The sequence below is a fragment of the Topomyia yanbarensis genome, chromosome 2 (assembly GCF_030247195.1).
Source record: "Topomyia yanbarensis strain Yona2022 chromosome 2, ASM3024719v1, whole genome shotgun sequence".
NCBI lineage: Eukaryota > Metazoa > Arthropoda > Insecta > Diptera > Culicidae > Topomyia > Topomyia yanbarensis.
In genome coordinates, this window is record NC_080671.1 from 2,744,987 (window position 1) to 2,769,675 (window position 24,689).

The 24,689-nt window shown below is 40.2% G+C and overlaps 1 protein-coding gene across 4 annotated transcripts in view; it reads left to right on the forward strand.

Moving 5' to 3' along the window:
- The window catches only part of LOC131686221 (eukaryotic translation initiation factor 4E-binding protein Mextli), a 30,739-nt gene extending 6,957 nt beyond the window's left edge, over window positions 1-23,782 (forward strand). For 2 of the 4 annotated variants that reach the window (XM_058970464.1, XM_058970466.1), the window contains 7 exons: window positions 5,091-5,389; window positions 5,454-5,646; window positions 5,801-5,872; window positions 6,819-6,879; window positions 6,949-7,435; window positions 7,492-7,924; window positions 21,018-22,441. In XM_058970464.1, the coding sequence (XP_058826447.1) occupies window positions 5,091-5,389; window positions 5,454-5,646; window positions 5,801-5,872; window positions 6,819-6,879; window positions 6,949-7,435; window positions 7,492-7,924; window positions 21,018-21,601 (2,129 nt within the window). In that variant the 3' untranslated portion in view covers window positions 21,602-22,441. Of the gene's footprint in view, window positions 1-5,090; window positions 5,390-5,453; window positions 5,647-5,800; window positions 5,873-6,818; window positions 6,880-6,948; window positions 7,436-7,491; window positions 7,925-21,017 lie in introns of all 4 variants that reach the window. The other 2 variants (XM_058970468.1, XM_058970467.1) reach the window with 2 other exon arrangements.
- The last annotated feature ends 907 nt before the right edge of the window (window positions 23,783-24,689 follow it).

Below are 24,689 nucleotides of genomic sequence, written 5' to 3' on the forward strand. Positions count from 1 at the left end.
GGTGTTGTTTTTTGCATCCTCGCCTGGTGACTTCCTAGGACGCTTCGCGTTCGACGTCATATTGCGCTTGCCCTTGACCATCGAGGGGAACTCAGCCGCAGCTTCGAGCGACTTGACTGCTCTATAGATGGGGATGGGGAAGGCCCCTGTCTGGGTACATATGTTGTTGCTCCACAACTTTACGCATCGCGATTAGTGACCCGTCCAGTGCGTTGGTAGGGCTAGCTACCGCTGCTGGGGGGTCACTGGTGCTGTCGGATGCAGCCACCATCGCTCCACTACCCTCCCCACTGGAGGAGACCTCATCAAACCACCTTTGGCAAAGGGTTTCGGCACCTTTGCTTGATTATTTTTATTCACTACGATCATTGATCCCACGAGTAGCGCGAGAAAGAAAGGTCCGCCATGCCAGAGCTCCGCAGTAACGTGGTAAGGGACGTTTACTGTGGGGGTTGCCCAGGTACCCCACAGGCTCCGTTAACGATCGAGCATCTTTTTCACCCCCTCGATCACTCACCCCTCGGCACGGGTCGCTGCACGCCTTGGACTTGGGGTGGGGTTATGACCTTTGTTGCTTTACATGATGACCGCGGCCCAGATCATCACAACCATCCTCCTTTACCAGGGCTTTGGAGCTGTATCTCTGATTCTCAATAGTTCCAAGTACGTAGGTTATTACGGACATGCTACTACTGATATCCGTCATTCGCTAGCGGAGTTTGGTCCTTTTTAGCCTAACACAGGCCAAATGTCTGTTATCTGTGGTTCTACGCTCAGCTATATTTAGGTCAACTGAGAAGTGCTGGAAAAAGCTAACCACATTTTACAACGCGATATTTGTTTTTATAGCTCAGTTTGCTCCAAGCCAGTCGTATCAATCCTCCAGATCATGAAAATCTACGCCTTATGGGAGCACGTCGTTTGGCATAAATTCGTTTGGCATAAGTTCATTTGGCATAAGTTCATTTGGCATAATATTTATTTGGCATAACAGCAGGTGACACATGCTTTCGTTTGGCATAATGTTTATTTGGCATAATGGTCATTTGGCATAATGATCATTTGGCATAATGGTCGTTTGGCATAATGGTCATTTGGCATAATGGTCGTTTGGCATAATTTGAAATATACATTGAAATCTCTGTTATATTCAATGTTGACGTCTAATGTGACTACGCCACATCGCTTTAAGTATGGTTGTTAAACTAGTTGATAGCTCCTATGCTTGAGTAACCCGGGCAAACGAGTGGGTTGCTGGTGAGGGGTAGCCGTTTCTGACGGCGGGTCAATGGCCACCTTGCCCCCTTGGTCTCGGTTATGCGATATTTCCAAGGGCTATTTGGTATATTGATTCAAAGAACTGCTCATGGTTGAAAGAAGGAATCAACCCCTAAGTTTGAGCTAACGAGTGGATCACCAGTTTACTTGCGAGCGCTATTTGGTATACAAATTCAAAGAACTGCTCATGTCTTAAAGAAGGAATCAATCCTTGTTTCTGACAAATATATTTGTGTATATTTGCCAGAAACATAAGGGTTGATTCCTTCTTTCAGTCATGAGCTGTTCTTTAAATTTGCACATTTGTTGATTTACTCGTTTGCCCGGATTACTTAAACATAAGGGTTGATTCTTCTTTCAAATATGAGCAGTTATTTGAACCTATATACCAATTAACCCTTGGCATCGTTGTATAACTGAGACCAAGGATCCGAAGCGGGATCCACCGGGTTCCGATAGTTCTTCGGCGTCCCCTCACGAGCAAACCTGTGATCCACTCGTTTGCCCGGATTACTCAAACATAGGGTATATCAACTAGTTCAAGTCCGACGGAGCGGAGCGATGTCGGACAGCACCAGGTTTAAAGCGATGTGGCGTAGCCACATTAGGCGTCAACGACTAGTAACAGAAAATTCAATGTATTATTTAAATTATGCCAAACGACCATTATGCCAAATGACCATTATACCAAACGACCATTATGCTAAATGACCATTATGCCAAACGACCATTATGCCAAATGAACATTATGCCAAACGAACGTATGTGTCACCTACTGTTATGCCAAATGAACTTATGCCAAACGACGTGCTCCCCGCCTTATGAAATTTCGCCTGAAATCAGAATCTATTCGCTAGCCAGTTTTTGCTTTCCATACAACGTTTCAACAATTAAAATTATCTTTATTATAGTTCTTTATATGATGAGCTGTTCTTCCGAATTGTATACCGTTTGACCCAGACAATAATTGGCTTTATATTTTCTGGATATTGCTAAGTTTTCAAGGGGTTATATATGTTAAGGTACTTGGAAAAAGGTAGTCATATTTATATCAAAGTCTAGCGTAGTACGATGTCTGATTTGCTAAATCTATTCGAGAACATGGAAAAATATAAATAATTTCCAAGTTATAAGAATTGTTGCACAAAAAGGTCCTTTTTGAAAATATGGCGAAAGCCATTAATGATAAAGCTGTTTCAAAGAGTACGGGAATTGGGCAGGGTGGATAGTATTTTTTCAGTTTATGATTCGAACGAACAGCTCATGATATAAAGAAGGATAATAAGCAAAGAATTTTAGTTATTGAAACGCTCTTTTGAAAAGCGGCAACTCACTGGCGGAAAGTTTCGTACGTATGGAGAATCTTAATAATAAGTTTTTGTACGACTGGGGCGAGTCTTACGGCCATTCCTTGAAGATACAAATATTTATGACAAATGGCCATTTTCCAGAGGGTAAAAATTATTATGCCAATGTGTAGTCACATCTCAAAATTATACCCAATGTCCTTTATGCCAAATGCTACATGACTTTATGATAAATTGACCGCTCCCATAAGCCGTAGATATTGCTAAAAGTCAGTATGCAGTATAAATGATTGGTTCTATCACATTCGCCCGAATGACATTCGCCCGAAAGTCATTTACCCGAATGACGTTCGCCCGAAAACCATTTACCAGAATGGACCATTTACCCGAATGCCATCAACCCGAATGGACCACTCGCCCGAATGTCATTAACCCGAATACCACATTCACTCGCAAGCATAATATAAAATGGGTCATTGTCTAGTTTACTGACTTTAGTGATAGAAGTCCGACTTTAATGCGGTTTTTCTGCCAAAAGGATGTATTTTAACCTAAATAAACCAAATCCGAGCGGGAAATGTGAAATCTTTAACCAAAGTTTGATAAACTGAACAATAACAGGTGAGCTTATACAGCAGAGCTAGTCTGATGCGGCTTGGCCGCATATCCGAGGCCAAGGATCCGAAGCGGCGCAAAGCCGCTGAGGTTCCGTTGGACGAGGCGTTGATCCACCCGTCGCCGGAGTTATAAGCAAACCTGTGATCCTCTTGTTTGTCCGGTTTACTCAAACATAGGGGCTATAGCTAGTTTAAAGCCGACTGAGCGGCAGCGAAGTCGGACAGTGCGCCAGAAAGCGATGTGGCGTAGCCACATTAGTCAACCGTACACTGACCAATGTGGCTATGCGATATCGCTTTTAGGTGTACTATCCGACGTCACTGAGGTTCTGTTGCCAACGCCACAAATGCTCTTCAGGTGCTGATGCATATAGGACGCAGTTGTCAGCTCGAGCGGTGAAATCTTGTGATAAACCGGACAAAATAATAAGAAATCTTTCGGAAACACCATCGATCGAGGTAAATATATATTTAGATGTTCCGTTAACGAATTGAATCAACTAAATTAGTAATTATATCTTGCATGGTGGAAGTCCATTTGGTACAACACCGTTAGTAAATAGTAGCTCATAAATGTTATGTGGCGAAGCTAGTGTGATGCGGCTTTGCGATAATTACCGAGGTCGAGGAACCGAAGCGGAGGTCCCTACTCGGCAAACCTGTGATCCATTGGTATGCTTGGTTTACTGAAATATAGGGGTTGATTCCTTCTTTAAATATGAGCAGTTCTTTGAGTTTGTATACCAAATAGCCCTCGCAATCAAACCGGTGATCCACTTGTTTGCCCGGTTTACTCACACTTAGGGATTGATTCCTTCTTTTAAACATGAGCAGCTCTTTTCCCACAATTAGGAGTTTATTGCTTCTTTCAAACATGACAAATCCTTGGATCTGCATGCCAAATAAGTTTGCAAAGAAACTGTTGATCCACTCGTCTGCCCGGTATACTCAAACATAAGGGTTGATTCCTTCTTTTAAAACAAGTGCAATTTCTTGAATCTATATACCAAATAGCTCTACGTAATATTGGATTTCGAGACAGGATGATTCTTCCACCTAATTCACGGATGATTCTTCCATCTAAACCAAAGTTTTTTCAGAAAAATAAAACAACAAAATATTCGGAAAATCACAGAATACAACTAATGTACAAACAAGTTGTTGCCTTGGCTTTCTTGCCCCATCAAGGTATTCCAATGGCACTCGAAGAATTGAGGAAAAGTTGTCCAAAGGCTCTCGACGATTTTTTGTATTACATTAGTAAAAATTGTATTTTTGGTAGGAAGGAAACTAATCAAAAAGTTTCTTTGCCCCCCGCTTCGTGGTCAGTTTTCGAAAATGTATCGACAAAGATTCCTAGAACCATCAATAATGTAGAAGACTAGCACAAGAAATGAAACGGTTTGTTCAGCCGTGGAAATTCTATGGTGTGTTGAAGCAGTTGCAGCTTGAAGAGAAAAACCCTAGTACGTATGTTTTACGTACACTACAAGCGGTACCAACAGCTAAAAAGTATAAAAAGAACTCACGAAAGGATCTAAAACTGGAAACCCTAGTTAAATCATACAAACCAGGTGATTGGATTAACTATTTGACTGGTATAGCTTTAGTGTTAATTTCTTCATAGCATCAAATGTAATAAAATTTGTATTTCATCTTAATAAATTAATTTTTTTCGATTGACATTTCGATGTTTTTCGGGTATATGGAATTCGGGAGAATGGCATTCGGGTTTATGTTGCATTCGGGCGAATGTCCTTCGGGTAAATGGCTTTCGGGCGAATGTCATTCGGGCGAACGTGACAGAATCAAATGATTACATGGTCCATATTGATTTTATTACTGTTTTTTCCGAAATACTCATCCATCAGCTTATATTTTCTTACAGTTGAAGAACTCATCACATTGACCGAAAATGTTGCAGCCAGTTTGAACAGTGGTTGCAACAGCGCGGACGGCATGAACGCACTTCTAGCGAACCTACGACTATACGGACCGCAGCTGGAGAATGTGTCCAAGGATACCCTGGATCGGGCGTTCGTTATTTTCCGGAATGCTTCCCAAGATGAACGGTTGAATATTATGACTAGGCTTAATCTGCTGGAACTGATTGAGTTGCGGGCCAAGTCGTGGCAAGTGTCTGACGGTATCAATACCTACTACAAACACAAGGCTACGAATGTGGAGGTAAGTTATAGGAAACATTTTTTTTCGAATAAATGTTTTTTCTGATTCTTTATTTTCTTGTCAGCCTGACGTTGTCGGTGATTCTTCGTTGTTAAGCACCTCCCCTCCTGGATTGTCTCTCGGACAGCAGATGATCCCGTCGTTGTCTCCCGGTGAACTAATTCGTACCTCGGGCAAGTTTCCGAAGCCGACTAAAATCCCCGGAAAGACCTACTGCAAGGACGAGATTGTCATTCGCAACGCTGATTCTGGAAAAGGTAGTTTCAAATAATATAACCGATTAATGTATTCTATTTAGAAACGCTATGATTTTGTTTTGTATACATGAAACAAAATTATGCATTCTGAGCGTATACTCATATTTGTTATTTGATTTATTTTCACAACTGGACTGTGTGCAACTTTGCAAAGTAATGGGAATCAAGGGACGTAGAGTTCACATGATTGAGGAATTAAGCGAAACTGTTATATCGTTCCAAAGAGGTAACAATCAACTAGGTTTGCTTGTGTGTTTGAATTTGACACAAATAACATATTGCACCGTTTTGGCACTAACGTTTTGAAACTGTTTTAATAAGCACGCAAACCTGGCACTATTCATCTATCCTCCATGTTAACTGCTTGATAACGCATCTCAGAACATTGCATCAAAATCAAAAATCAACACCACAAGTGCACGTTCTGTAGTTCGTGCAACATCATGATATAAAATCTACTCGCTATCATACCATATCAAGCTACCAACGACCCCAGGTATATGCTAAATTTTTCTCCATACGTCATGTATTTCCACGATTATGTTTCTCCATTGTTTGCATCTTCAATCAAGTACCTAGTTGTATTCAGGCGTTTTCGACAATGTCCTTTTGTTAGAACCAGAATGAGAGTTCGGAGAATAGCAGGTACATAGAACGAACAATCTAAAGGGAAGGGTGCTTTTTTCTGAACTAGCTCGAAGCGCATTTCCAAAAGCCCATCTTTATATGTTTTTTTACTTTATCGGTTAAATATTCAATTGAGATAAATCAGTAGAAATAGTGTTACCGCCAAAGTCCGCCGATGATTATTATTATAAAATTGTTGAAACCGATCCAACGCTAGGAATAATGCTTGACACCCAAACTTCATTGGACATGGTCTTCTTGCAGAGCTGTTGGGAAATTATTGAAACTAAGCCATACCTCGGTATACTGGTCAAGCAATAATCTCATTTTTATAGGTTTGAGATACCATCGTGTTTGCATCTCCAATGTTCAACAAAACATTATCTATTAGACTTGGGATCATATCAATCTTTCTTTTACCTAATAAAATATCACCCACTGTTACATCACAAATTACGTTAAAGTCAAATAATGCATCTTTTCTATGTGTGTGAAATGCTATTGACCAGACAAACGTTCTCCTAATCCTCCAATTCTATTCCCAGTTAATCCAGGTGCAAAGGAACGTCTTGTTCAAATAACCGGTCCCAACGAGGAAAAAATCAAGTAAGACTCCCTGACACAATTCCTCTATTGATCAGATCTCTGCAGATAATTGCTTTATTCCTCCATCAGCTACGCGAAACAGTTGATCGAAGACACGATCCGCCGTAATGCATCTCCGGTGCGTCTGGAAACCTCTCAGGATGGCTCGTGCAGCTCGCTGGCATCATCAGCATCGGATGAAATGCTTCCGAGACGACCAATATCGGACGGTCCCAGTTCCTTGCCCGGTAATCCAGTCGCTCAGCGTGGTTCCGCTATGATGGGTAATCCGAACGGTTTTCAGCAATCGCAGGGGCCCCAATCTGGAGCAGGATTGAATCTGAATTTGACCAATACCAACAATGGCAACATGTATCAGCAGCAGCAACAACAACAAGCGGCACAATATACTCACCCGAAATTAGCTAGAAATGGATCCCAGAACCAAGGCCAACAATCGGGACTGTTACTGCACAGTCTGTCCACCAACGACGCCTCTCTGGGCGAATACAAATATACGGTTAATGTCGGCAGGCACAGCGTCAAGATCACAGGAGAATGTTTCGACTTAGTGAGGGTAAGTTTTCGATGGATTCTAGTACCTCAATCATATCTACGTACGACATTTCCTAGGTTGCAAAACTTGTGCTAGATGATTACTTTAGCAGCAATGAGTTCTTGGCCGCAGTGGAAATGGGTTTCGATATGCCTAGCTCGCTGGCCTCCCCGGTAACGCCAATGCCGGGTCAGCATCAGCTAATAACCGGTTCACCGTTTGTCGACAGTGGAGTCGGACTGGACGCTATGGTCATGGGAGGGAACTGCATCGAAGTGGACGATGATGTGTTTATTGTTGATCCACCGACGCTGGTTGGCGCCAGCAGCGGACTGAAATCGGGCGATAGTTCTAGTTCGTCCAACTCGACACTGGTCAGCACGTCCGCGTCCGTTAACAACGGGCTTAGTCGATCCAGGAGAAGTCATTTTTCGCGCAAGGATAGCGCACCGGACGGCATTAAGGATGGCAGTGCGGCTGCACCTGTTTCGATAGACGATTCTACTCCAGGTAGGTAGTTCGTGTTATTTACCAATACATACCATACCAGTATTAGGTTCAAAAACTGGTAATCAGGAATCAGATTATATTAGCTCAAATGGCACATTCTCCTTATGTAGACGGGGATTTCTGCCTGTGTCTTCTCATTATTTCCCTTTTCGGAAGGAAAGGAGAAGGAGGAGGGAGGGTGGAAAAGAGCAGCAGTCGGAGTTGTGGTGAAAGCACCAGTCAACGCCATGAGCGCCATTCTTTGCAGATGGTTTAGCTTTGACTGGACCGTCATCACCTCTCCTCTCTGTCACCATACGAGGCATCCGTATGACAGTATTGGACGTACAATTGTGTGAATCCAATAGGTGTATTTGGGTTTGATACCCCAGGTCTTTCCAAAAATTCGTCTACAATTCCCGGAGGTCATGCACGCTTTCTTGACTCTGAACTCGATGTGAGCAGACCAATTCATTTCGAAATCCAACGTATTTGACTTAATCTGCACACAGTAGCTCTGGATCAAAGAACTGCAAGGAAAGAGCCGCGGCTGTTATTTGCTTCTTCGTGAAAAGAATTATTGAAGTATTATTTGGATTAACTGATTACTTAACTTGTCGACGCCAGTGTTTGACAGCTCTTAATGCTTGTTGCATAAGGTCAAAGATTGTTCCGATGCAAAGTCCAGTAATTAGTATTTGGTAATCATCAGTATGAAACCCTTCCTGCATTACTATGTCCGTGATGCGGTGAACTTTTTCGCAGAGTTTTGACAGAATTTTTGTTGGTTTTTTACAGTTGGGGGTTTGCAAAGGTTTTCAGCCGATTGAAGTTTTGCTGGGTTTCTGTCTTCGGTGTGTATTGTCGAACCTGTCGTGTTGGCTGTGATCCTCTAAGAAGCTGGGCATTCGGCGGGTTGAAGTATCTCTGCCAAGAATTGATCAACTGAGTTTCTGCTTCCAGGTCGTAAGAGGCAACTGAAAGCAGGAATCCCTAAGTCAAGATGTATCTCCGTTTCGAGGACTGAATGGCTGGCGGGGATGAAATATGTATGCCAGTCGCGAACGAGTATCATGGGTATTGCCCTTACTGTGTTAAGCGACTCTCGGACACAGTGGAAATTGTGTTTCTTCTCAAGTCATGGGACTCAAATGATAGGTCACAAAACTAAAAAATCATCCAGGCGAATCTGCATCATGCGAAAGGAGCAACTGGAATCCTTTGTCGCAGTTTCACAAAAAAATATAGACGTAGCTTTAATCCAAGAACCATGGGCTTTTTAAAAAACAATATTCCAGGAATATCTACACAAAGGAGTAAGATAATATTTGACAACTCGGTGAATATGCCACGTGCGGCTATTCTGGTAAGTGCAAATGTTAACTTTGCCCAAATAACGGATTTTATAAAAAGATAAATAGTGGTAATACAGTTAAATATACCAACAACGAGAGGGAGGACTGATATAATCGCTTCTGCTTACTTTCCAGGGGAATCAGATGAAGCCACTCCACCGGAGTCTGTTGGTTACTGTAGGAAAAGAAATAAGCAGTTCTTTGTTGTTTGCTATGCAAACGCCCATCATACAGTAGGGGGAAGTAGTGATATCAACGAAAGGGATAAGTGCCTTATAGAGAATATATTATCCAACAACATTGATAAATGGAATAGAGGCACCAAACCTACTTTTATAAATGCGATACGCGAGGAAGTGCTAGATCTAACAATTTCAAGTATAAAACGCTCTGTAAACACGAACGCAGCTCACCTGGGTTCGATTCCTAACCCCGCACATAGGGTTAGAGATTTTTCCAACCCGAAGAGCGGCGAATGACCCTAAGGTTCAAACCTCTATAATCAAAATAAAAAAATATGAAAACATCACAAACTGGCATATGTCTGATGAAACTTCTCTATCAGACTACACGCACATACTCTTCGAATATAAAGCAGAAGAAACCCTAACCGAAGTCTACAGAAATCCCAAAAACACAAATTGGGATACATTCTGCTCTCAAAAAAAGCATGTTTTGAAGCGGAAATCCAAACCGAAGAAGATCTAGAGATGTCGCCAAATATTGTAACATCCAAACTTAAGGATGCTTATAATAGAATACTCTATACTGTTCAGCTAAAACGCGTACACCCAATAACGACGCACCATGGCCGAACAAAGCCCTAGAAAAGCTCCGGAAAGTTTCTAGGAAACTGTTTAACCGGGCTAAACGGACTGGACAGTGGGATGAGTATAAAAAGTCTTTCGAAAAAACGTAGAAATTAGGAAATCGCTAAGAATGAGCTGGAGGCTGATGTGCGAGGGGGTTGAAGAAGCTCCCGTCGTTGCAAAACTACAAAAAAAAACCCTCAAAAGATCATACAAATGGGTTAGGTAGTGTGAAGAAAGACGATGGAACTTTCAGCATTGATTCCCAAGAAACACTTAGTATCACGATAGAGAAACATTTTCCTGGTTCGTTTCCCTTTAATAATATACAAATACGGAATCAAGTTGACTAATATGACGCTGGTACCGAAGTTCACAAAATTTACAGACGCTAAGATGGAATGGGCGAATTTGAATCATTCAAATCGCCAGGGATGGATGGAATACTGCCAATAATGCTACAAAAAAGTAAACAGCATGTCATTCCATACCTGACGAGAATCTTTAGGGTATTATACTACTAAACTATATACCTACAAGCTGCAAACAAGGGCAATATTTATACCAAAATCTGGAAAGCGCGATAGCTACTAATTTCTTCAATACTTTTCCACAATCCGTGCCCTACTATCAATAGAAAAGAGTGGTGAGAAAAATAGAAGAAGTCAATATGAATTCGACTAAAAGGTCTGGTAGTAGGTGTCCAATGAGACAAAATTTTTGTTTTTGGCACTACTACCATACTACCGCATACTTCACAAGTAGTAACATACTATTCAATATCCATATTTATCCCAAACCAGTACACTTGTCTTGTTGCCAAATGTTTCATCTTAACTATTCCTGCATGGTTGGCGTGTAAAGGCTTAAGTATTTCATTCTCCATTTGTTGTGGAATAACCACCCTGATTTGATACAATATGCATCCGTCAAAAAGTTCCAAATCATTTTGATTGACAAAAACATCCCTGAATTGCTTTTCGAACTTTTTCGGCTAACCATCTCGCATAAATGTCATTATCTGTTGTAAAAACGAATCTTCCTTTGTCCCTTTGGCAATCATGACAAAATCAATTGGGAAATCTTTTCCGAAGTTTATGCTCCTTACAAAGTCCTGGTCACCGGGAACTTCTTGCTCCAATGGAAACCGCGAACAAAAATCCGCATTTCCCATTTTTGCCGAAGGCCTGTACCGAAGTTCAAACTCATAAATGGAAAGTTCGAGCATGTACCTTTGGAGCCTTGTCACGAATATTGAATTTTTACCCTCTTTGCCGAAAATTCCTATTTATGGTTTGTGGTCAGTATAGGCTATGAGCCTTTGTCCATATAAATATTTATATAACCCGTAACTGGTTGCGGCCTTTGCCTATTATCCGACAATGGTCGTATTTCAATTTTGTTTCCTTATTTACCAGTATTTTCCTTATTTTATTTCCAAAATTGCACGATCTCCGACAATAGAATCCTTTTAAACTAAAATATATAGAGAAAAACACTCTTAATTATTTTATATAAAAAACTTAAAAAAGAGAACAATTGTCCTTGAACAAAAGGATCCGTAGCCCTTTGTAACCTGAAACAATAGAAAACTCTAGCACAATACAAAGAACAATCTCACCTTTATCACAATTTAAAACAATAACTTTTAATTATTTTTATGTGACATTATGTCGAAACGAACCTAGAAAAAAAATTTTCCTACCTTTGTTCTATCGTCTTGGCCTGACCACCAACGACGTTAAATTTTTCGTCTGAACAGCCGTTTTTTCTTCCGTCAAAAAAAAACTCCGTCAAAGACCTCCTTCCTTTAAAATTACCGCTGAATCTTCCGCAACCAGTCCCTCGAATCCTCTCAGACTGTCCTTCGAAATTGCCCTGGCCTGTTCAAACTGCCTTCAGTTTAGCGACGCTAGCGAAATTCGCAATTGGCGATTCTACGTTGAAACCGCTCGCAGATAGCGCTGGAAGGAAAGTGTTGCTGATTTTATTCTGTTCTGTCATAGTGCATATATTTTCTGTAAACATTGGCAAAAATTACTTTTAAACACCAAATTACCGATCAATTTGTTGATAATTGTTTATGAAAATGGAGGAAAATCATCATTTTATCAGATGATGAGTAAACATCTTGCGAAAAGAGTGTAAAACATAGTGGTTTCTAATATTATTCGCAGAGCTATATGCGCGCTGTTTCGAAATGTAATTTGTTGAGCACCGTAGCTGCCGCAACAGCATTTCCCGTTCGTCCTGAGTTAAGCTAAACCTTCATGAGATGGTGTAAATTCATGAAACTCTCCAGATCTCGCGAGGAAAGAGTATATCCGGCTAATAGGAAAGTGTCAGCTTTGTATCATGCACAGCCGATCCTTCTCTCCGATAGTCTTCACTGAATCTCCTACGTAGTTCAAAATATAAAGGAGTTTGACATTGGTGCTGATTGGGTCTCGGTTTCGAGTTGGAACTTTATTTATGGAACGATTTTTTATAACCACAATAATACCCCGATTACATTTCGAAGAAATGTATGAGTCCAATAGTTGCAAATGGCTGTACTTTCAGAATAATTGCAAATAAAACTAAATTTCTTACTCGTTTCATTCATATTTTGGCAGTGGTTAGCTTTTCCCGAGAAGATAATGAAGATTTTGTTGTAAGCTACGACTCACTTACGGGTGAAAAAAAGCAAATTGTATCACTTTGCCAGTTCATGAGCTGAATCATGACTAATTTTGGTTTTGCCGCAAATCGTCAATGGCGTCTCTGTCCTGACGCTGATAATGATTTCGGCTTGTAATAGCAATGGCGTCTCTCTCAGGTCGTCTGCGCATACTTTATTTCGGCGTCGTTGCCGGCTGGACCCGTCCGGGTTTCAACAAGAATACTTCTTTTAAAAAGAAAAATCACTTCACCCGCGAAACTACTTTCCGGTAAACTTTTTAAAAAAAAAGATGGGTGGGTAATGTCTGCGACATAACCGGAGAGATGTAGAATACATAAAGAACACGTTCTTCAAATATGTTGATACTCATTGGAATTTTCGGACAAAAGGTGATTTGGGCGAGGAATATTTCAAATTATTCTTTACAAAAATGATGGTGGTCCTGAAAAGGACCGGTTTTGTTGGCGTTGTTGGCCTTGGTGAGGGAGATGGCTAACGATGAAATTAATTGTTAGCATGAGGAAGTCGCGTAGTACTGGCCAATGGAAGAACAGATAATAATTGATTCCTGAAAATCAATTTTTCTTTATTCATGTAAATTATACATACTTACAAATCTAATAGAAGATTCCTGGTCATATTTCTGAATCATTAGTGCGAACATTGTGTAATTTGGTTAAGTACAATGAAAGTTACAAACTTTCCAAACTCGACCTTCTGTTCCTTCAGAAATATTGAAATGGGGTGTCTATATTAAACCGTTAGTCGTGGTCACAATAAAAAAGATGGGTGGGTAATGTCTGCGACATAACCGGAGTGTCGTAACTACACTTGTGACGTTAATCCAAATCTAATGATATGCAACGAAATTACGTTTGCATGTGAAATTTTCAAATGATTCGTTATAATTATGGTTAAAAATTCTAATTGGAAATTCTTTTCCATCACCAACTATTTTTCTTTTTTCGAATCTACAGCATTCTTTGAAAATATTGTTGAAATGTTATTGATGAAAAACTGAAAATGCGTTTGGCAACACTGCTCACTAAATGGATGGTGGGAAGACGCACATTCGTTTTGATTATGCTAGTATTAGTAGCAGAAAAGAAAGAAAAGGCGCATGGCCCGAAAACGAGCAAGCGAGAGAGCGATAGTAGTTCGTATTCGCTCTACTAAACTAAAAAAAAAGATGGGTGGGTAATGTCTGTAACATAACCGGAGCATCGTGACTTCACTTCGAGACGTTAATTTAAATCTAATGATTTATGCAGTTAATCAAAGGAGGCTGCCAAAAAGTTCGAATAAAAGCAAGCGACTAGTGTACTTTGCACGTTCTATATTTTATCAATACTAGAGAGGATCAATAAAATAATTCAAATTGTAATAGCGACATGCAATTGTGGCAACACTGGCCATGAGATGGTGGGGGAACACGCACATTCGTTTTAGTTATGATGGTATTAGCAGCAGAAAGGAATGGAAAAGCAGTGCACGAAAACGAGCGAGAGAGGATAATTTAAATTCTCTTTCTTTCTTTCCACACATCGTATTTCTTATATAGCTTTCTGAAAATTATTTGTTATACACCATAAAATGTAAATTTCAGTTTAACTCTTATTAGAACATAATTAATTGGTCCTGAAAAGAACCGTTTACTGTTTTATTGCGGGAGCATAATTCAGACGCACTCCTCGCGGACACGGTGAGCCAGAAAGCACTATTTTGCATCCTCCAACAAACCGACCAAGTAGGCATCGTTGGCTTCTCGGGGCATCATTACGATTGAGCTTTGTAAGCGTAGCTCGACTTTGCAGTCCTGTACAATCTCACGAACCAGACGCTGGAACGATAGCCTACGGATTAGTTGCCCTTTAGTTGGGGCGAAATTCTTGCAGGGCGACAGTTCCTGATCGGGTTGCGATGAGTCACCAGTAGCTGGGGCACTTTTTCCGCCGTCGTCATCGCCCACTGCTTTTCTTCGATGGACTGGCTGCTTGCTAGTGCTTGAACGAATACGAATGATGAGAAAAACCGACCGACAGATATTTATATAATCGCGCTAATATGCACTACTATCGCTTTCTCGCTCGTTCTCGTGCCGTGCATGAGCCTTTCCTTTCCGTCCGGCTTCTAATGGCCTAACCAAAGGAATATGCAGTCTTTCCCCCACCAAGTGCTCTCGTCAAGCAACCCAATGCGAATAACCATACGAACAAACATGTAGTGGACCTATATATAAACTTTTCATTATTTTATTGTTCGGTTGGTCTACCATAACGACGGCTCTGTGCGGGATGGGCTGAAAATTTTCACTTTTCCGAGTCGTTTTCGAAAGATTTTTCAAAACACATTTTTTTTGTTATTAGTACATGTTATACATACTTCAAATTTTAATACAGCATAGAGGAACATATTTGCAACAAATTGGCCTAAAAATCAAATCATTCTGTTAAGTATGATAAAAGTTATTAACGTTCAAAATCTGACGCGGCACCGCAGCCGATATTTTGAAACGGGACCCCTATATTGAAACCTTAAATGTATTCTACATTAATACTTGCTTCAACGTTAATCCCTCGTCGCAGGTTAATAAAAGGTGGGTTCTCAAGAAGAGAAAAGCCGACTCACTTGGTTAACAGTTCAGTATAAAGTGAAAGATATATTTCGTTACCGGTTTAACTAAACCATTCGATGGCGTTATCTAGTGTTACATAATTATGGCTATATTTACAAGATAGATGGGCGCCCTTTTTCGAGTGCGCGTATAGGTGGACACATCAGAATCATCCGTGAAAATTCTTTTAGCAACGTTTATCACAGCTATTTCGAAATCCAATATTAGCTATGTGGTATATAGATTCAAGAAATTTTGGTATATAGATCCAAGAATCAACCCTTATGTTTGAGTAAACCCGGCAGGCGAGTAGATCAACAGTTTCCTTGCAAACTTATAACTTATAACTAATTATGGAAAAAAAACTGCTCATGTTTAAAAGAAGGAATCAATCCCAAAGTGCGAATAAACCGAGCAAACGAGTGGATCACCAGTTGGATTGCGAGGGCTATTTTGTATACAAACTCAAAAAACTGCTTATAAGGCACAAATCCCCGACTATGTACGGGGAACGTGCCATTTGAGCCAATATATTCTGATACTTCATAAAAATCAATCAGCTCATGTAAAATGTTGTTACAGTACTGCTGATTGATTTTTATGAAGATCTAACACTCGGTGTGAAAAAAACTGCTTTTTTCGTTTTTGATTTTTGCCGATTCTCTCTCCAACCTTAATATATATTTACTTCGATTGATGACGTTTCCGAAAGATTTCTTATTATTTTGTCCGGTTTATCACGAGATTCCACTGCTCGAGTTGACAACTGCGCCCTACATGCATCAGTTTGCACCTGAAGAGCAAACCTCAGCGGCGTCGGACGGTACACCTAAAAGCGATGTGGCGTAGCCATATTAGTCAGTGTTCGGTTTACTAATGTGGCTACACCACATCGCTTTCTGGTGCACTGTCCGACTTCGCTGCCGATCAGTCGGCTTTAAATTAGCTATAGCCGCTATGGTTGAGTTAATCCGGGCAAACGAGAGGATCACAATAACTCCAGCAACGGGCGGATCAACGCCTCGTCCAACGGAACCTCAACGGCTTTGCGCCGCTTCGGATCCTTGGCCTCCAATATACGACCAAGCCGCATCACACCAGCTCCGCTGCATAAGCTCACTTGTTATTGTTCAGTTTATCAAACTTTGGTTTCACATTGCCACTCACGCTAATTTAAAATACACCCTTTTGGCAAAGAACGGATTAAAATCGAACCTCTATCACTAAAGTCTTTAAACTAGACAATTACCGATTTTATATTATGCTTGAGTGAATGTGGTATTCGAGTTAATGACATTCGGGCGAGTGGTCCATTCGGGTTTATGCCATTCGGGCAAATCGTCCATTCTGGTAAATGGTTTTCGGGCGAACGTCATTCGGGTAAATGACTTGCGGGCGAATGTGATAGGTCCGTAGGTCCACTGAATGTTCTTTGATTTGAGTCTCCAAGGATATAATTTTGAGATCGTGAGATGGTTGAATGGCATTGCAATCGGAGGATTCTGATTCTTCGTAGCCATAATGAGAGTGAGTATGTCAACAACAAGGGCTTTGCAGACTAGCTGAAGAAATACGACATTCAGTACCAGAGAACTACTACTTACACTCCGGAGCAAAATGGCATGGCGGAGCGCGCAAACCGTTCGATAGTCGAACGTGCCCGTTTTCTTCTGTTCGAAGCAGGATTAGCAGACACTTTTTGGACAGATCTATCTGTTAAACCTACCTCCACTCAAGGCCTTGCCTCAACTCTTGAGCAAGTTTGGTTCGGTAGGAAACCCGCTTCTCATCTTCGAATTTTCGGAACCAGAGCGATGATGCAAATATCAAAACAACGATGCCAGTAGCTGTACTAAAAGCATCTGCTTGAGGAGGGGTGATAGAAACAACAGCCGTCCAATAGTTTACCCACAACAAGGGATTCGAACATATTTCTTCGTTGATTTAGATATACTGATAGTCAAAAAATTGTGATTACACCAATCGTAGAAATGTCTGTCGTTGAAGTACAATACTGTCTGGCAGGTAGCTTGTAGTTGGTAAATCGATTGCTTTGTACACAGCTCACATGGGTTTAAGCGAACGAAAATTTGGAAATTTGTTTGATGCTCTTTCAGAGCAAAAATAATTAATTGCAGATAGCAGGAAAGCTCCCCCAGATAAACTAATCATTGTGATATTTGTTATTGGAAAAGTCTTTTATGAAGGACTGCCGCATCTAGATACCCACTTACAAAGTTGAGATCGACGGAGTGCTCACCCGTTTGAGTTTGTCATTCGGAGTTGGCTTTTTCAAGAACCCCTTACTGTAGGTGAAGATTTTGAATGACAATGGCACTGGGCGGGACAAAATTATATGTCCCTTCAAACTCGCTTTGTGTTTAATTACGTCTTATTTGACAAAGACTACACTCAATAAAAGAAATGGGCCATTGTAGCAATAAGGCTCGGTGTGACAATTTTGTAGAGAGTCATGCGGATGGCTCTTGCATTGGGAATATGCTGTAATGTGTGTCTATTGTGAGGAGAGTCCACATGCTCTACTACCATGCTACGCGCACAAACGGCACCCGAGGAATTTGAGGTGTTCCAATGAAAGATGCTCTAAGTACTCTAGCTAACGCTAACTTTTCTAAGTTAGTTAGGGCGCCCTCATCACACGAGACATCACTAGTAGAGCTTCCATCCCTGAAATTTATTTCCCGGGAATCCCGGGATTTTTGGATTTCCCGGGATTCCCGATTAACGGGAAATTGTGTTTTCTCGTTCCCGGGAAAATGATTTTTAATTTATTCCAAAAGGTTTAGCTTTTTAAAAAGAAATTCTGTAGGAAATATCTCGACCGACAAACAGTGAAGTGAATGCAAATAATGCTTTTGCAACTTATTTCCAGATCAACGGACATATATCTTTAAGCTCGCACATATTCTTTTCGTGATTTTCTCAGGTATATAGTGCAAGCCTTACTTAACCCTCCGGCAGTCGCGCTAGTGCACCGAGTGCACGCTGCTCTGAAAATCTAGCGAAATCACCTTAGAGCACCAGTGACTGCTCGTTCAGTGGCCTGTAAGCGCGACTTCCAGAGGGTTAAGTCACTGGATAAATGCATAAATGAATAAATTTGTCGGCTGTTGTACTGTTAGTGGTGCGCACGATATCTCTGCAATCGATGGGCCGATTAATCAGATTTTTTTAATAGTTTATTTAAATTATTAAATCTTGAATGAAAGGGCTTGCCAATACAAATTAGTTATGGATAAGCTGACCAACTCTGTAGAAAAAAATCCGTGCATCATGCGGACCGTGGTGAATAATTGCGCTTCGTTGCAGCATGGTGTACGGATTTTTCGTCAGAGTTGGTCAGCTCAGTTATGGAAATGGCGTTACTTTTTAAAAAAAATCTATTAGTGTTTGTTTCATAAATTGGGATGGAGGTAGAGAAATCGTGCTTAACGCAAACACTAATAAGAAATGTTTCTAGAATGTCTGCAGAAATATTTGGTCGGTTCATCGAAGGTATATTTCGTCTAATTTATTATACCCAAGGTTATACCGGAACTATAATATCTGTTATATTGTCAATTTTACATACAATTTATCATGCCCAGATATTTAAATTTTTAGATGTATAAAAAGAAATACAGAACGAACGCTGTATCTGTCCAATATCATGCGCATCTAAACTCTTTGAATGTCGAATTTTTGAAGAGCCCTAGTGTCAATCAATTCAGATACTCGCCCGTTACAGGAAATTGATGATAAACTTTAGCCATCGCTGTAGTTCGTCCATTCATTCACTTTTTTATTTTTCTTTTGTATTCCCGTGATCCCAGGATTTCCCGGGATCCCAGGATTTCCCGGGAAATTTCTTATTTATTTTCCGAATGCCGGGAAGCTGAAAACCGTCAGGAAATGGAAGCTCTAACACAAGTCTGCGTGGACTGTGAACTGTGGATTTAGTGTCTAACTGGAGCCAATTTGTTGTCAGTTACTAACGAATATAATACGACGGATTTTATATAATGCTTTATATGCTGGAACTTAAACAGGTGTATAGGGAATCACTGTGCTCAACCTATTCTCCGTGGCACAAGGATAACCGGCGAAAACTTTCCGCTGATATTAGAACGAGTTCGTCGCAAAGGCGAATATAGCAATAAGTAATGTGAACACGACTGCAACCCTGTACTTCAAGCAGATACACGATCAAGATGTCACCAAGGCGAGCCGACACGTCTAGGGTAATTAGCGACTTGGGAATGCAGCTGTGTCGTTTTAAGCAAAGGCAAATTCTCGGTGTCCGTAATTTCCGTGCGGATCCTCTCTGTGCTCCTAGGATACATTCCCCAGGACACCGACGAATAGTACGGCATACTCAGATAGTCGACCCCTAAGTCCGAGATGTGGCAAGATCTCTATCCAGGGGCCCAGAATTGCTGACACCAGATATACCTGTGCAGTTCGATACTGCCATTTAGAGCCGGTGGCACGGTAGTGCCTGAAGCCTGTTCCCGCTGCAGGGTCCAAGAGAATTGGGTGAGATCAACTCAATTTGGTATTATTTATTTTTAAATTTGCAGCCTGATGTGCAGTGAACCAGGCCCTTGCGCAAGGGAGGGGGTAAGGTATTCAAACCCCTCACATGAGTTTTTGAATTGCTTTTGGAAAAAAATATCTTTCTGATCAGGGAAAAAATTATACAGCGAGCCGTGGTGTCACATAAAATATCATTTGAGTTAGATCACCTTAGAAACAAGTCGTTCAAGAAACGCGGGGGTGGCTGAAAAGGGATGTAAATCAAGTTGTTCGTCATCTCCGAATCGGTTCACGTCTCGATAAATTTCGATATTAGCAATAGTTGTGAGTAGACCAGTTATACAGCAAAGGTCGGGCAACGAAATAGCAACAGCACCTATAAAAGCAGAGAAACCAGCAAACAACACGAATTCCGCCACCAGGACACTCTCAGTGCCAGCTAGGAGGCAAATAGGAACGAGTTGCGCCAAGTACGATAAGAAACTGTAAAAAGATGTAAATCATTATGGTCAGCACCTCTGGATTTTGCTAACATGAGGCGAATGACCTTAAAACCTCTGTAATTGAAACACAGAAAAATCTGCTTTGGGTTGTACAAAGAAGCACTTTGAGGAAACGTCATTAAAGAAAAAAAGAATAGACGAGGCCCGAGATTGCTTCCTTGGGCCACAGCTGACATGCTGATGAAACTGTAAGATTCATTTTTTCCAAGTTTGACGGATTGAGAACGATCGATGAGATATGATTTAAGCCATTCGTTAAAGTCAGATAACGCGCTCGGTTTCAATCTTTGCGTAATATTCCTAAAATATTTTGATTTCGCAAAGCCACATTCACCTCGCTGTGTGTTTTATAAAACTTGCTATTCAACAGTTTTATTTTACGTGTGAAGTTATCATCTCATATCGTGCTACAGAAAAAAATATGTTAGGGGATGCTACGTCACGAAAAGCGAGAACCACTATATCACGCTTGTTTTTATTGTCTTCGTTGTAATAAGTAAATATCGCTCATTGCATTGCGTTTTCGTTTTTACACGGTGCTACACGATGTAGTGCAATGTCAAAATACGAAAATGCCATCAGTTTCTGTCGTAATGGTTTATTGTAACGTTTTCATCGCTTTTACTTTCTTTCAGTGAGAATCGTCCACGAATTCGAACGTTTGCTCTACTACTCCAAATCTCCCCACTCATGGGCTTTGCCACGTGACTGGTTGAAGATCTGCGATAAACACCCGTATCTAGTACGGAACAAGGTAAACACCGATTGTAACCTAAGTCCATCCGAGTCAGACGACCGTGGCTGCCCATTATCTTCGGCTACCGCATCTGACTGTAATCATTGCAATAATTCTACTCTCACCAACATTCCTACAACTGTTAATACTAACATCACTACTAACAACAAGCACGGCTGGAACCGTACGGATACTAACAATAATACCACAAGCACTAACAATTCTCACCACCAGAGAAGAGCTCAGTACATCGCACGGGGTTTTCTCAGTCATCACACATCCTTTAACTCCGGTAGCTTTGATATGACCATGGAAACGAAACATCCGCCGCAACATAACGACGGTAAACAAGCTAATAATAATACTAGCAGCAATTATTATTCATCATATCATCACCAGCCAGCACCGCTGTACAGCAGTGGCGGTGTTAAAAGATCAGAATCTGTTCCGTACCGATTGGTTCGGTACAAATCAATCGACTAGCGATGACGATCAGTTATCGAATTGAAAAAAAAGAAGAAGGAAAAGGTTTTAGTTGTGTACAACTTTCGAAGTTTTGCAATACTCAGTTTATAGATTAACTATTCGAAATGAATTATTAATAGTGAGAATATATATTTTATCGTAAAGTGATGGAAGGTGCATGCTCCAGGAATTCAAACAAATGTACCGAAAGGCTTTCGAATTGAGCAGTTTATGTTCTGTATAGATTTCAGCAATCGAAACGAGAGATCTTTTAAAGAGATTGGAAACTAAAATCGAGAAACGATGCCTTCCACTGTTGTATATGTAATGTACGAGATATAATAGAATCGAATAAACTGTAGATTTTAGAGTGGTTTTTAACCGACAGACAGTTTCCTGTTTCATACACACATTCAACATATGTATAATAACTATTGTACTTTAGATAGATAGAAAACCATTCAGTCTAACCATGCCACCTGTGAATGTCGTAATCACCGCAAATCATTAACCCACATGTAAGTATGTAGATTACTTTTTGCTTATGAAGAATTTTGGGACGGTGTTGTAACAAAAGAACCCCCATAAATAGTATAAATAACAATACCAGCTAAAAATTGAAACTCACCAACAGAGTGGTTACAGTGGCACTATACAACCAAAATAATTCACGATTTCATTGCATTGTTACATTTTTCCAAACTCCATCCCAAAGGACATCGATGACGACAAAAGCCGCTTCAATGGTGACATGTTTTTGGAACAGAAAAAACAAACAACTTTTGAAGGTGGAGTGAATCTGGTTGAGCCAGAATCCACCGAAGGCGATCGAAAAAGTGATGCAGCGTGCAACCAAGGAAGTGTGACCTCTGCTACAACGACGACGACGACAACAAATTCTGCTTTGCAAGCAGCTGAAGAGGTTGAAAAGGCTGCTTCTACGACGACAACCGAAACGTCAAAGCAGCAGGATGTTAATTGATATGATTTGTTCGTTAATTGATATGATTTGTTCGTCCTCGGATAGGCTGACGCGGAACATAATTTACACTATTCTGATTATCAATATATTTTAACCGATAATTGTAGTAGTTTGTAGTATATGGAAAACGCAACCAGTTCTTAACTAATATCCTCATTGCAGATCGATGAACTAAGGTTAGTCATAGCCCTTAAGCTTAAGTTGATCGTCGTACTGGCTTAAACCTGAATTAGCTTCACCAAAAAATTGACTTGAGGTAATTTCGAAACTATTTTGAAATTTCATTCTGTTCATTTCACTCTGTAGCATGAGATTAACACAACTCGAACGTACTCCTATAGCAACAACAAAAAACCAGAAGCTACAGCTTCAACGAATGATCCCATTGATCCCAAAAAAAATCTCTCTTAGAAATAATAATCATTTACGTAATCATTTTTGTTTCCCTAAACATCTAAAACATCTAAGAAAAATCATCACTTGGAAAGTAAACCAACGCAAAAATGCTGTGTATTAATCATCTAGTCTTGCTAAGAACAAAACAACAATCTTTCTTCTGAAAACAAAAGTTTACCGTCAAACAGATTTCACAAAAAATTCGATCTTCGCAACAGAAAAAGTCTTGCGACTCCCAATTTCCAATTTGTTGTAAATCTGCCGTTGATTTTGTTTCTTAACAATTGTTGAAATGTTTTTTATTTTCTATTTATTTATCCTCTTCTATATTAATACGAAGATCTATGTTATTTAATTTTGTTCTCTATTTTATATAAAGTATTTATGAAGTCTCAAAGGCAGTAATTTTTTTTTTATTTTTTTAGTTAGGCTTTTAGGAAAAAATCAGCAGTGAATGTGAAATTCTATATTTATTTTTATTTTTGGACTGAATAACCTGATAGTTGACGATTAAAAATATCGCCCTGCTTTGAACAAGCTGTTTCCCATGGTCTGGCATAGGCTTTGGAAAGATATGCATGTTAATTATTTATCGTTTAGTTTAAGACAGTTAACAATAAAAAAACATGTGGTCAAAAAAGCAATCTTTAATCAACATTATCAAACCAAGCCTCGATAGTTGTTCTTTTACCAAACTAAGAATATAACAAAAATGATGAAACAGAAGTGAAACAACTGAGTCTAACACGGCGTGCCTCTGATCGCCCCGAAGGTGTTTTCGATAATAAGAAATACTAATAAAAACTTATTTTTGTAGAAAATTGTATCTTTGATTGAGAAATGTCTTAAATTGTATAAGAAATAAGGGCCCTGATCTGGATGTACAGAAGGTAAGGCGCTGTTGGTTTCATAAATCAGTCGTCATACAGGAAAAATCCGTCAACAGTGGCACATTTTTTGCATTGTGTTTTCAAATTGTTTGTGAGTATTGGATATATATATTTGCAAGTTTAGTTTATAATACTGCTTGGGTGTTAGACAAGTTAAGACATATTTGGAAGATTTATCTGTAATTTAACAAAATATAGAAATAAAAAATTTTCTCGCTCTGGGTGAATGGAGAACAGTGAGGTTTGTTATGTACGGTATGCAAACTAGGCTGGATGGCGGATTCAAGACATGTTGTCTTGAATTATACGCATTTGAAACAACATCAGACGTTGCCTCACAACTCCTATTCGGCAGTTTTCACGACGCCACCCGCGTTACGGTTTGATAAGGCCAAACAGGTATCGATACCCCATCAATCGCATTGTGTACAATGAGGAATTAATTTCGTTATCGTTTCGGATAGTATGATACTGCAAAATACGCGTGCATAGTTTGAGAGGTGGGTGGACCTTCATCTTAAAGCTTAGGTGATTGTTGATCACATAGAATATCTCTTTCCAGAACACTGCTAAAGGGCGAACACGAAATTATTGCGACACATCCAACAGGGCATAACTTTTTTACCATTGGGTAAAAATCAACCAAATTTTGCACACTTTCTCATTGATGTGTATTGTTTACATGCTGTCAAACTCGAAGGAGTGTTTTTCGATTCAACGAAAATGGAGGGGAACCAGCGCGAGTTGAGAGAACAAATTCTTTCCAAACACCTGGAATTTCCTGACCTGTCGCACCGGCAGATGGGAAAAATGTTGAACATTCACCATTCAACCGTCT